General features: G+C 34.3%; 1 protein-coding gene across 3 annotated transcripts in view; it reads left to right on the top strand.

The window, feature by feature from the left end:
- The window catches only part of USP25 (ubiquitin specific peptidase 25), a 76,560-nt gene extending 62,455 nt beyond the window's left edge, over positions 1-14,105 (top strand). The window contains exons 19-26 of one of the 3 annotated variants that reach the window (XM_070750272.1): positions 1,154-1,267; positions 3,219-3,314; positions 5,519-5,697; positions 6,601-6,679; positions 7,193-7,272; positions 10,343-10,466; positions 11,059-11,254; positions 12,362-14,105. In XM_070750272.1, the coding sequence (XP_070606373.1) occupies positions 1,154-1,267; positions 3,219-3,314; positions 5,519-5,697; positions 6,601-6,679; positions 7,193-7,272; positions 10,343-10,466; positions 11,059-11,254; positions 12,362-12,534 (1,041 nt within the window). In that variant the 3' untranslated portion in view covers positions 12,535-14,105. The remainder of the gene's footprint in view (positions 1-1,153; positions 1,268-3,218; positions 3,315-5,518; positions 5,698-6,600; positions 6,680-7,192; positions 7,273-10,342; positions 10,467-11,058; positions 11,255-12,361) is intronic. The other 2 variants (XM_070750270.1, XM_070750271.1) reach the window with 2 other exon arrangements.
- The last annotated feature ends 577 nt before the right edge of the window (positions 14,106-14,682 follow it).

Genomic DNA, 14,682 nt, shown 5'->3' on the forward strand with positions numbered 1-14,682 from the left:
TCAGAAAATGTCCTCCACGATCATTGGCCATTGGATGGACGGAACTATTGCTAAGGCATACAAACACTCTGCTATCTTGCAGCTGTGGGGATCACGGCCTATTCTACAAGTAGTGTGGTAGCATCAGCAGCCTGGGTGACCCAGACACCCTTGGCGGATGTTTGACGGGCAGCGATCTGGGCTTCCCTTTATCAGTTTATTTGCAACTACAAAATATATACATTCGTGTCAACGTATGTGGCCTTTGGTCATAGGGTCTTGCAAAAGGTCCACGAGGAGTCTCACTGAATCAGACTTGGACTATGCCCACCTAGGGAGCTTTTGGCTTTGTATGTCCTGTCTTGAATGCTAGCTTCACCCACAATGGGGAAGAGGTATTGGTCTTACCTGATACACCTCTTCTCATGAGGTAGAGCCAGCATTCAGCATCACCCTAGAAGGGTCTGAGCCTGCATACTCCTCATTTGTTGGATTGGCAATGTTGCTGTTGTTGTTTTTCCTTGGATTGATTTTTTGCATGGCGGTCTCCTCTTTTTTTGGCCTGTTCAAGATGGGGAGCCTGTATGTTGTTGACTGTGTCCAGTTGGTAGCCACATCAAGTCTGCTTTCTGCTGGAAAAAAGTAACAGATTTAATCCTCATTCTGAGTGGACAAGCACACCCACCCTGAATGCTGGCTCAACCTGATGAGAAGAGACATATCAGGTAAGACCAACACCACTATTAAAGTATGCATTCTTAAATGAGTACTCTGAAAGAAAAAAAATAATCAACATCTCTAGAAAAATTAATACAGTTAAAAATGTAAAAAAATCTGATTGGTTTCTTAACATTTTGAAGAAGATAAACTGAGATAAACCCACAACCAATAAATTTAACCCCTCTTGAAAATCCATGTGCATGAAATATGTCCGATACTTGTTTGCTAAATCTTTTCTCCAAACGGTTTTTGGTGTCCTTTTGGATGTTCTGGGCTTTTTAGAATATTTTATACATTTATAATTCCCTGATAAAAACAAATAATTAAAAATTAAGGATACATATAAATATAGAGTAAGACTGATACATCCTCACTTCAATTTCAGTTTATCTGATAATTTGATAAATCTATTATCAAATTGATTTTTGTTTTTATTTATTTTTTTAATCTACAGAATTCTCATAATGACCCAATTGGAACAGCTCCAAATCAAAAAGTTGTAGAAGTGACGATTCCTGATATAGGGACTTACGTGGTTCAGTCAGAGGAAGGGGGGTATGATGATGAGGTATCATCTTCAACTTGGTCACAAATTATTACATCTTTCATGTGCTGTACTTAGGTGCCTGATAAGACTTTGGCATGCTTGCACATGATAGAAGTTAACTAGCTTTTGCTTTTTAACAAACTTAAATTCAGTTTGTTTATTGATATTGACCAAACCAGAAACTGCTGCTGCTTTGTTTCTAATGGCACATTTATTTGCATGATGTAAAATTAAACTTAGATAAATTTAGAACTTATATAAATATATAAATTTAGAATTTTCATAGTGTTCTGATACTATATTTCAGGTAAAATCTAATAAATTATTATCATCATTATTATTATTATTATTAATAATAATAATAATAATAATAATAATAAAAGGGAGTGTTCTTACAACATTAAATTTACAAACCACAAATTTAAAACTAGAATTATTGTTATCTAAACATTTCTCACCTGTATTTTTTTTGAGATATAAAGAATAAAAACAATAAAGAACTTAGGACATAATACATTCTAAGATAAAGCTTTAGTTATTAAAACTAAAAATTATAGCCAGTTTTGATACAAAAATTAAGACTTCAGCATATGCTTTAAGAATCATACTCTGTTATTGTATACAGGAAGGGACGGTGCCTTCTTTCAAGTCATACACTAATCACAGAATATGTCAAAAAGTTATCTTTTGTCAAGTAATATATTACCATCCTCAAATTTTAGCCACAAAATTATTCTGTATGCACTACTTTAGCAACCATACAGTTAAAATAGTGTCATTTTATTCAATTAAAATCATATTAAATCATAAGCTTTTTGACCTTTCCATTGGTAAGTCAAAATCCTTTAAGATAGTGATATCAATATCATTATTGTTGTTGGTGTTATTTTAAGATAGTGGGGTTCCCCCCCCCCCTGCTTAATTCCTAAAACAAGGTGACTCACCAGGTGTCTTTATTCTTTCCTGGAATTTGCAATATCTCTCTTAAATTATAAACTAATTATATACTGTATATAGTACATCCAGAAGTATTAAGGAAAATGAGGGTTTTGGAATTCAGATGTCCACAGTGGTTTTGATCATGGAGATAATCAGTGCAGTTCAGTTCAGTTCCCGCTCAAGGATATGCTCAGAGGGACGTTTAATTTTTCATAGGTCCTCACCTTAAAGCTCATATATTACCGACTCTCAAATGAAAAACCTGTTGGTACCTTTAGGCCAGTTATTTTCATTTAACTGAGCTGCCTTCTAAGGGTTCTACATATGGCATTTCAATAAAGGAAGATAGAATGGTAAGCCACTTTGAACATCTGGAATAAAAAGAGGAAAATGCAACAAGTATAAAAAATAATAATAATCCAGAAATAGAACTTAAAACAAAAATCATGATGTTTTGGATTGTGGAATACTAAGTTAGTTTTCCCATTGGAAGCCTTGAAAGGGGAAATTAAAAGGTTTATACATGGTTTACACATCTGAAATACATACCAACTGGCCACAAATACCAAAGGGAGAAAAATCATTGGTTTATGCATATTTTAAACACATACAGACACCCTTATGACATTCTTTATCTTACTTTATGAGATGGTTTCAATATCTGGAGCATTTAGTAATTTTTTATATATTCTTTTTGAGAAATATAGATTTAAATTCCAGTTGTAACAAAATAACTGGCTCATTGCTTCCTGATATGTAGTAAAATTTACTTCCCTTTAGAAGACCATTTGCATGTGCATGAAATGATAAATACATTTTTAAATGCTTGAGGTTAGTTCAGACTTAAATGTAGATTAGCTAATTAAAGTGATATAACCTAACTAGATTGAAACCACTGAAGCAAAATCTAAACATTTGCCACCGCAGTTTGTGCATGCAGTTGCTATATGACATGAGTATATGAAGGCACATGCTGACTTGAATTTATATTTTTCATTGATCAATATATACATATATGAATCTCCTGTGACAGGTTATGCTGACTCCGAACATGCAAGGTATTATAATGGCTATAGGTAAAGCCACGCATATATATGACAGGTGTGGGCCAGAAGCAGGGTTCTTTCAGGTACAATCAATACTTTCAATTTTTCCTTCTCTGGCTGTTTTTGTAGTTTAATTTGTTCTTTGAGTTTTTAGTTTGTTTACATTTAAATGTGTTTTGTTGAAATATCACCATTCATACTTAGTCATATTTTTATAACTATAAATGCAGTTTTTACTTTTCCTTGAGATTAGTATTAGACACTTCAGTACAAATTTCAGTAAGTGGATACATGATACTGCTTAAGAGATAATACCCTAATTCAGAGATTAAGCACTAATAATAATGGTTTAAGTAATAGGGGTTTGTTTTTAATATTATTTTAATACTATCTTTAATCTTTTAGAGTCATTAAAAAAGTAGATTGCAAATACATTTCCTAAATGAGAAAAAATAGGGGTTTGGTGGTTATCTAGTAACCCACACAAAAACAATTGATGAAATTACATATGCTATCAATGCATTTACTCACTGGAAGAAACAATTATGGCTATAAAGTTAAGTCCTTTAAACATAACCAGCCACAGACTTGCTTTCCATTATAATTGCCTAAACTTACCTTTTGCAATAATTTTACAGTAACTTCAAAATTCAACAGTTGAATTGGTGACTCCCATTTCTTTTCTTGATTTTTTAAATTAGGCACATATATCTGTCAATAGATTAACAAATATATCAGTCTTTATTGCTTGAATTAAATTATACATTTGTCCTAGCACAAATAACAACTGATAGATTTTTTACTCCTCTTCTTTCTGCTGATGGCAAACATAAAAACATGTATATGTAAAATGCAAAACATGCAAATTGTTTTTATCTCAAAATAAATGTGGGTTTAGATTATTCTGAAAGTTAAGTGTAAAATTTATTCTAAATTTATGTTAAAGTGGAAGATCAATGAATTTAAAGTTCCTGTAATATTGTATAGAATTCATATTCTTGTTCTACTTATGGAATCTAAATAAAGAAATTTTAAGAAAGAAGAAAAAAAATAGAGATAGCTAAAGAAATTAATAAACGAAAAGACTAATCATCCGTAAGAAAGCTATACAGTATTTGCAAGTATAACGACAAAGAAAGGTTATTGGAGCTAGTGGGATATGGATTTATTCCCATAATGCAAGAAAATTTCTTTATTTGCTTGTTTCTACTTCATTATAGAAGATACTGTGCAATATAAAGATGAATATTATATCTCTTAAACATTCCACAGCTTTCCTCTCATACTTGCATTTTATAATATTACATACGTGTTTATTTTTTATTAAAATCTGGGTATATATAACTCAAAATATAAGTGGATATATTATATCCTGCGTTGTTCCACGGTCATTTCCTGGTTCAGTTTTAATGTGAAACTTAAATAATAAGATTTTCTTTGGTATTTGCATAGCAGCTCAAAGGGATGGATAAACGAATCATATGGCTCATTATAAACTTGTTTTGGCCTACCATATAAATCCAAAACACATTTGCTTTTCAGTTAAAACAGCATAGCAAACCTACATGGAAATTATCATATGTCGTATTGAGCTGAGCTGAGGAATTGAGCTACATTCCTAAACAAATAAGATTCAAATAAGATTCCAGATGCATATTTCAAATTATATTTATTCAATGATATATTACGTTGTTTTTGTTTTATGTCTGTGTCATATTTTAACTGTATTAGTGTTATATTTGCCTGTATAGGAAACAATAGCACAATCTTATAAATCCTGTTTATTTTTAATTTCTTTAAAAATACTTCAATTATTTTCTCTGATTGGTATATAAAGATTGTATGTATTGTACTTGTAAATTGTACTCTAGCAGGTGCATATTTATTAAAAACTGGATGCAGTCCAGTACTGATATAGAACTAAATTTGATTAAATGTTTTGACTGTGCAGTGCAGTATAAAACATTGGCCGATACTATAGTTTCGTATTAATTTTTTAAAATCCATTTTACTTAGAAATAAAAAAAGTTTACATTTAATTTAAATAGATTTTTGTTATGCATTAACACAAAAACCAAATTTGCAACCCACCATTATTTCTAAAGAAATGCTGATTTTCCAGTCTGTATTTTAAGGGTTGTTCAATCATACAATTCAAGCTCTGTTTGTTATTTTCAACATTTATATATAATTTTAATGTGCCTAGGACTCCTATGTTTTAATACAATATGATCTTTAGTTTTGAAAATGGATAGTTCAATAACATCCTATTTCATTTTGTATTAAGGCAATAAAATTTGAATATACAAGATTACTCAAACTGGCCCAAGAAGACACACCACCTGAGCGTGATTATCGTTTGCATCATGCAATTGTATACTTCATCCAGAATCAGGCCCCAAAGAAAATAATTGAGCAAACGTTGTTGGAGCAGTTTGCAGATCACAATTTAAGCTTTGATGAAAGGTAATTTTGTAAGCAGGCTTACATCAAAAAATTTTAAACAAAGATTCTTAAGGAGTATAAAACTATATCTAAATATTATTGGTGTAAACGGATCAGCTTTTTTAAAATCTAAAAATAGTTATTTTTTGTAATTCATAGTGATCCAGACTATTCTATTACCAAATTTGAATATGGTTAATATTTTATTTATGCTAAATGTTAGTGAAATAAAGTGTATTATTAATATGTTTTATTTGAATATTCCTTCCATACCCCAGGAATATATATGAAACAGTCATATGTATTCTTGGTAGAAAGAACTATTGTTTCATTTTCAGTAATACTAAAAAAAAAATTAAACACTGTAAATGTCATGCTGCAACTGTAGACCCATGTTGTGACACTTCATTATGTACTTAGTATAGATATACAAAATCTGAGACAGCTGACCTTCTCACACACCAAAATGCAGTTTTTGATCTAAAGCTTTGCTTGCAATAGCAATAGCATTTAAACTTATGTACCACTTATTTATTATTTATTATTTGGATTTGTATGCCACCCCTCTCCGAAGACTCATAGTCCTTTACAGGACTCTCTAAGTGGTTTATAGAGTCAGCATATTGTCCCCAGCAATCTGGGTCCTCATTTTATTGACCTTGTAAAGATGAAAACTCGAATCAGCCTTGAGCCAGGATCAAACTTCAGGCAGTGGGCAGAGTCAGCCAGTCTGTAATACTTCATTCTAACCACGGCACCACCACTGCAAATAGGTTCATCTTACTGTAAAATAAATGTAGGGAATAGCAGATATATCTGAAACCAAAGCTATGAATTCTTTGCCTGGAATGTTACTCTTATGTTTTTTGCTCTGAAACATGACTAATATGATCTTCATTAATCCATTTACTTTTCCTTTCTAAGGTGCCGTAATGTGATGAAAGTGGCTCAAGCCAAACTTCAAATGATAAAGCCAGATGAAGTTAACATGGAAGATTATGAGGTTAGGCTTCTGTTTTGAAAGTTGTTTTGTAAATTGTATTTTAAACTACAGAACAGGCAAACGCTTCAATACAGCCACAATTGTTTTATAACAATACAATTATTTATAACAACAGTTATTTTTGACATTTTTATAAAACTAGTAGCTAGAACTACCTAGGCCACGGGTAGCCAAAGTTGGCTCTTCTATGACATGTGGACTTCAACTCCCAGAATTCCTGAGCTAGCATGATTGGCTCAGGAATTCTGGAGTTGAAGTCCATAAATCATAGAAGAGCCAACTTTGCCTACCCCTGACCTAGGCTTAATTGTAAGCTTGCTTGCAGTCATCTTTATGCATAAAACAGGAATTAAAAAAGAGTAGAAAACATAAACAAATTCAGGTCAGTACAGTATCTTATATTTTTTGTTTATTTCATTGATGCAAGTAGCTGCAGAGTTTTTGCAGTTTTGCCTTAAGTAAGTGACATTATTGAATTTAATATTTATTTCTCTTTTTGTCATTTATATGCAGTGGTGGCATCAAGAATACAGAAATTTCAGAGATACAACAATATATCTCATGGTGGGATTGGAACTTTTTCAAAAAAGGAAGTAAGAGAATCCAAAAACGTATTAAAATAAAAATAATACAACATATTTGAAGCTATTATCTACTCCCAAGGAAACATTATATTGAAACATTATTATTATTATTAATAATAATAATAATAATAATAATAATAAATAGATTTGTATGCCACCCCTCTCTGAAGACTTGGGGCAGCTCACAACAACAATAATAACAAGTGTTATAATGTAAACAAATCTAATATTAGAAACATCTTAAAAACCATGCAACACACGCATACCATACATAAAAATATAAAAGCCTGGGGGAGGTGTCTCAATACTGTATTAAATTTAGAAACTTTATAAAGCAATTCAAAAATTTCATATTTTTCTTTACTTAATGGTGAAGGATTCCTAATGTAGACAGTTATCAGTTATACTCTTTAAAGAAGGGTGACAATATATATGTCAGTACTATAACCCAGAACTTGAAAGTTTTAATTTCTTTTATATACAATGACCAAATGAATCATTTCTCTTTTTCTAAGCTATGATTTCTTTAAAAAATTATTTTTATTTCTAACAAAACAGAAAATGATTGTGAAAGAAATTGTTTTAAATATTGGAACAGAATCAAACCAAAATATAAATTAATATGTAAAGGACAGAGAAGCCTATGAGAGAAGAAATATTAAGTTTTCATTCACAAACATAGTAAAATGATAAAAAATAAAGCTCATTTAAGTCAAGAAAAAATATTGAAAATTCAAAAGCATTTAAGTACCGTATTTTTCGCTCCATAAGACGCAGTTTTTTTCCTCCCAAAGTAGGATGAAAAATCAGCCCCGTCTTATGGAGCGAAGATGCAGGCAGGGAGGGGGGGAGGCGCTGGAGCAGAGGGGGGGCGGCGATATACAGTAGAACCTCGACATACGAATTTAATTGGTGCCGGAAGGAGGCTCGTGAGTCGAAAAGCTCGTATGTCGAAACATTGTTTCCCATAGGAAACAATGGAAAAGCAATTAATGCGTGCAAGCTGGATACAGTACTGGCAGCAAACTGGAGCAGCAGCTCCGCCTGCGTCCCAGGAAAGCGGCCGCCCGGGCCGAGTGGATGGAAGGAGCCTGGCGGCGGGGCTTGGCGGCAGGCGGGACGCGCGAGGGAGCGAGCGATCCGGCGTGTCGGGCTGCCCAGGAAGGCGAGCGGTGCGCGGTAGGCGCGGGGACGGGGATGGGGGGGGAATCATCTGAACGCGGTTCCGAGTTGGGGGTTCGGGGGGGTGCTGGAAAGCCCCCCAGGCTGGCTGCGATCTTTTAAAACAGCCGCGCTGCTTCCCAGCTGACTCCTGAAGCCAAAAGCGAACTTCCGCGCTTCAGGAGTCAGCTGAGAAGCGGCGCGGCTGTTTTAAAAGATCGCAGCCGGCCTGGGGGGCTTTCCAGCACCCCCCCGAACTCCCAACCCGGGTTCGGGGGGGTGCTGGGAAGCCCCCCAGGCCAGCTGCGATCTTTTAAAACAGCCGCGCCGCTTCTCAGCTGACTCCTGAAGCCAAAAGCCAAAGGCGAACTTCCGCGCTTCAGGAGTCAGCTGAGAAGCGGCGCTGCTGTTTTAAAAGATCGCAGCCGGCCTGGGGGGCTTCCCAGCACCCCCCGAACCCGCTTCCCAGCTGACTCCTGAAGCCGAACGCGGAAGTTCGCCTTTGGCGTTTGGCTTCAGGAGACAGCTGGGAAGCGGCGCGGCTGTTTTAAAAGATTGCAGCCGGTCTGGGGGGCTTCCCAGCACCCCCCTGAACCTCTAAAATCTAGGTGCGTCTTATCAGCAGGTGCGTCTTATAGAGCGAAAAATACGGTATCTTTATGCCAGTGATTTTCAACCTTTTTTGAGCCGCAGCACATTTTTTACATTTACGAAACCCTGGGGCACATTGAGCGGGGCGGGGGGGGGGGAGGGCTAAAAAAAGTTTGGACAATAAAATTATCTCTCTCTCCCTTCCTCTTTCTTTCTCTCTCTACATCGCTCTTTCTTTCTCTCTTTTTTGCTCTTTCTCTCCCTCTTTACCTCCCTCTATGTCTTTCTCTCTCTCTCCTTCCCTCCCTCTCTTTCTCTCTCTCTCTTGCTTTCTTTCTCTCTCTTTCTCTCTCTCTCTTGCTCTCTCTCTCTTGCTTTCTTTCTCTTGTTCTCTTTCTCTCTCTCTTGCTTTCTTTCTCTCTCTTGTTCTCTTTCTTTTTCACTCGCTCTTTCTTGCTTTCTTTCTCTTTCTTTCTCTCTTGCTTTCTTTCTCTCTCTCTGAGCTTCGCGGCACACCTGACCATGTCTCACGGCACACTGGTTGAAAAACACTGCTTTATACAATACTGCTTCTATGAGCATACACTGGTTATTTTACAAGTACAATTTCAGATGCTTGTATTAGGAGACAGCGAGAAAGGAAAATAATAGATGAAATTTTGTATATTACCGTCAATGTGTGAAATTAGATATTTCATAGAATGCCTAGGAAATGTATAGAATACCAAAAATGGGACTTCGGAGTATGAAACGCTTAATATTTCACATGTTTCCGAAGCATTCTATGAAATGCCAAAAGGCAAAGCAGCAAAGTATAAAATACTCCTGGTAACAAGCCTTCCTTGTTGCAATAAGTAGATTGGCTCTTATCTTTTTTCTCTCTCTTTTTCCCCCCCATAAAAAAGTACTGTTCTTTATTTTACATTTCTTCTCTCATTCTCATATACATGTTTTCAATAAAGGCTTATGGTTAGGGTTAGGATTAGAAAAACTCAAATAGTGCAAGATCAGAAAATGTGATCTGGGTCACAGAATTGTGAAGAGTTGGACTTGACTGAATAGATAACACCGTCACCAACCCTAACTCTTTTCATGACTCCCTTTTCATTATCTGCCTGAATAGTTCTTGTCATTCTGCATATTGCATAGGCACTATTTACAGTGCCTAGGAAACATATATAGCATATTAAAACAATACACACATTTCATACTTTGCCTAAAAAGTCACATATTCTATAGATTTCATAGGCATTCTACATGTATATTTGTATATGTCTAAATATTGATTATATGATGGCATACATCAAATTTTTAATTTGTTTTCTAGTTTTAAAGAAGCTTTGTTATATCTTATATGTGCATATCACAAGAATAAAGAACTATCAGCAAATGGTTTGTATAGGGGGCATGATGAAGAACTCATATCCTATTACAGAAGAGAATGTTTGCTGGTAAGTAAAATTCACATTTAAGATTACCATGATTCCAGTAGGGTATAATTTTTATTTTTAATAAAATAATAATTTGAATCTAAATGATAGAATTCTTTATTGGCCAAGTGTAATTGGACACACAAGGAATCTGTCTTTAGTGCATATGCTCTCAGTTTACATAAAAAGACAAGACACGTTCATTAAGAATCATAAGGTACAACACTTAATGATTGTCATTGGTACAGATAAGCAAACAGGAAACAATATAAATATAAATCATAAGCAACAATATAAATATAAATCACAAGCAACAAGTTACAGTCCTGCAGTAAAAAATCACTCTCAATAGTTGATAGTAAATCACTCTCAAATTTAATGCCACTTTTGCTATTAAAATACAAAGATTGAGCCAACGTTAGGCTTTTCAAATTTAGTTTGCTGTCATGTTATTTGAACTATATTGCATTCTTCGTTATGGTGAGGTTATTATTTATACTGAAGCTTCCTCTATATCTTTTTGCAAGGGGACAAAAGTGTATTTGAAAAATTGGATCTCTCTGTAAATAGTATAAATATTTACTGTTTTGTGGTTATTTTTTATTGCATGAAGAAATTAAATGAGTGTGCTGCTGCACAGTTTGAATCTGGAGATGATCAACAGGTAAATAAGGGCCTGGAAATTATGAATGAGCTTATCGTCCCTTGTCTACCATTATTGTTGGTGGATGAAACAGAAGAAAAGGATATTGTTGCTGTGGAAGATATGCGAAACAGATGGTGTTCATACCTTGGACAAGAAATGGAACGTAAGTTGCCTCTAGGTATAACTTTTTAGATATACAGTATATAGTAATTATATAATTTGCTTGAATAAGTTACATTTCATGCATTTGCACATATCAGTTGAATACAAAGCAAAATATCTTGAATTTCTATTCAGCTAGGAGTGATTTGAATATGATGATGTTTGTCCTTAGTTTTCAAAGAGGACCTTGACATCTTGGAGAGGATGACAAGACTCGAACGTGAATTGGATTAAAGGGAGGGAGAGGTGCTCATAGTCAGCCTCACTCTCTCTTCCCAGATTCCATCTTGCTCCAATAGCAAGACTAGAGTTAAGACATTAGAGATGGTCTGGGCACAGTGGTTGACTAGGGTGTCTTTTGTGTCTTGCCATGCTCTTAGCATATCAAATTGCTTGCAGAGCCTGCCTTCATGACCATTGTCCTAATCTAATAGATTTCATCCGCTCAGTCCACTGGAATCTGTCTTCACATGCTCGGGACATATCTCACCGAAGGTCAATGACCAGCTACTCTCAACCTGGTTTGGCCAGCCTGTTAGAGTTGTTGCCTGGGGTGTGGCCGCTGCGCTTTCTACAGCTGTTACCTGTGGCTCCCAGTGGATGTAGCATGATTTGAATAGATTCTTAAAGTTAATGCATGGGAAACGCGAAGAGAAATTGGCTTGTCATGGTGAAAAAGTTAACATTTTACCATTGGTAGGCACAATCTATAAGGTGGACCAAAAAGCAAAACACATATTAAATTTAATGTATTGTATTATTTACATTTGGTAAGGATACAAACTGTGTATGATAACACCTAGAAATATACTATGTTTTTCTGCTAAACTTTCTTGCTAAGTTGTCATGAGGTGATTGATTGATCCATTAGCTTTACTGGATAGGCTGACACTGGAAAGTTTGTTCTTATTAATCTTTTTCTTTATAATGCAATAATTATTTTCATCTAAGAGATACTCATATGGATTTGAAGTCACAGGAAGTAGTATACTTATGGTTAGAATAAGTCATTACTGAGAGATTTATAAGATGTTTTGCTTGCTCCTTGATAATTAAGAAAAAAGTTCCAAAACTATTTATAGATAACTACATTTTTTTTTCTTTACAGCTAATTTACAAGAAAAATTGACGGATTTTCTGCCAAAATTGCTAGATTGTTCTACAGAAATTAAAGGCTTCAGTGACTCACCAAAATTACCTTCCTATTCCACCAATGAACTGTGTGAGCGTTTTGCCCGAATCATGTTGTCACTCAGTCGAACTCCAGCTGATGGAAGATAAGCACGGAAGACCTTCCTTAAGCACACTGTATAAACTGTTTTTTATTCTTAATCCTTGCCTTCCTGCCACAGGATTTGCTTGTTGCTGCTATAGTTTTTAACTCTTTCATTCTAATAACTATAAGAAAAGAAGGAGGATTGTACAGAAATTAGCCAGACTGCAGGCAATATTACTGAGAATCGCATGGTACTCAGTTTCTAGTCAGCCAGAATTTGTGCAACATTACAAGTCTGATTTATTTTGGCAAACCTGCTTTTTTGCCACTTACCTGTTACAGTATTATTTTACTTTTAACTTAAGATCTTTTACTTCATGAACAGTTTTCTGTTCGGTCTGGACTATTCTGTGACTCCATCAATTTTAAAGTGACCAGTGTACAATACATAATACCTGGTAGCTTGTAAATTACATCAAAGAATAAAAAAGTTTTATTTATGGCTACTTTGGTTGCAAATGAATTATATTTTTTTAAATGAGAAGTTTATATTTGTGAATTATAAACCTACATTTTATATATGGTATATAGCATAATTGATACATTGATAATGATAAGTAGTGCAGGCAGGCATAAGATCCTTGCAAAAATTGTTGGTGTTTAAATTATATTTGAATACTTAGCATACAGAAAGTTTCAGATATTTGGACTCCAGTGACCTCAGCTTATCAAGTTGTAATTCTCTGGTGATCATTGGCTTCCATTTCCAGAACCAAGTGGCTGTCTAAACAAATATGCGACCCTGGTATTGGTCTTACTTTCCTGACTAGCTTATTTGAATCACACAGACTTTGCAGGACACATATTCTCAGTTATTTAAATTGGAAGAATAACCACTGCACAAATAACTGTAGGACTTTGATAGCAGACACTAGGCAAAATAAGGGCAATAGGAATTACAGGTAGTCCTCTACTTACAACAGTTCTTTTAGTGACTGCTCAAAATTACAGCGGCATTGAAAAAAGTGAGTTGACTGCTTTTCACACGACCTTTGCAGCATCTGCAGGGTCACATGATACATATTCAAATGCTTGGCAACTGACTCATATTTATGATGGGGTCATGTGATCATTTTTATGACCATCTGACAAGCAAAGAAAGGGGAACCCAGGTTTAATTAACTGTGTGACTAACAATTTAAGTGATTCACCTAACAACTTGGTAAGAAAGGTCCTAAAATGAGACAAAACTTACTTATCAATTGTCACTTAACAGCAGGACATTTTGAGCTCAATTATTGTTGTAAGTTGAGGACTACCTGTACTGCTGTTTTCCATAATGTAGTTTCTGTGTCCTGTATAAAATTATGTGTAAGTAAATTGAAATTTCCATTTAAGGGTTATTTACATTATTTATCATCTGTTGCTAGAAATACATGGCTGACATATTAGAAAAACACAAATTGATAGGAATTTTTAAGATTATGAATTTACAAATATGAATAGTATAGTTAAACACTTTTCTATTATCAGTCATAATTTAAAATGTTAAATTACACATACATAACTGCAATTGTTGCCAATTTTTCCTGTGCAAAGAAATGTTTATTTACATTAAATAACACTAACAGAAAAATCAGTGTATTGCTTTAATTTATAAGTGATTTATGTGGTCAATGGGTAGCATGTTTATATTTCCCTGTAAGTCTCAAGGCACCTTTGCAAATAATTTATGCAGTGATTGGGTTATTATCAAATACATGCCAATAAATAAATTGAACCACCTAAATATTTTTTTTTCAATGTAAAATCATTAAGCAAGCAAAACTAAATACCACTTTTTTATAAGAAGCAGTGCAGAAGTGTTTTATATCTAGCCAAGACAAGTGTGTATATATCTAGCCAAGATAACAACATGGTAACTTCAAATTAGACCAATGAAACATCTGAATATATATGGTAATGAATTATTTATTTTTGCTGGTAACTTGATTAATTTTTAGATGCTTTGCATAAATTATTCCATTTCCAGGATTCTGGATGATTACACAGAAGGAAAGTCTATTAATTCAAAACATAATAGAAATTAAATAGGTCTTTTGAATAAGGCACAGAATCATTCTATAACTATTCTTTCATCTACTATCCTTCTATCTGTAAGACTGCAAATCAAGAAATAACATTTTAAAGCTAATTTAAGAAATTAAGAAATT

Source organism: Erythrolamprus reginae, chromosome 4, assembly GCF_031021105.1.
Source record: "Erythrolamprus reginae isolate rEryReg1 chromosome 4, rEryReg1.hap1, whole genome shotgun sequence".
In the NCBI taxonomy this organism is placed as follows: domain Eukaryota; kingdom Metazoa; phylum Chordata; class Lepidosauria; order Squamata; family Dipsadidae; genus Erythrolamprus; species Erythrolamprus reginae.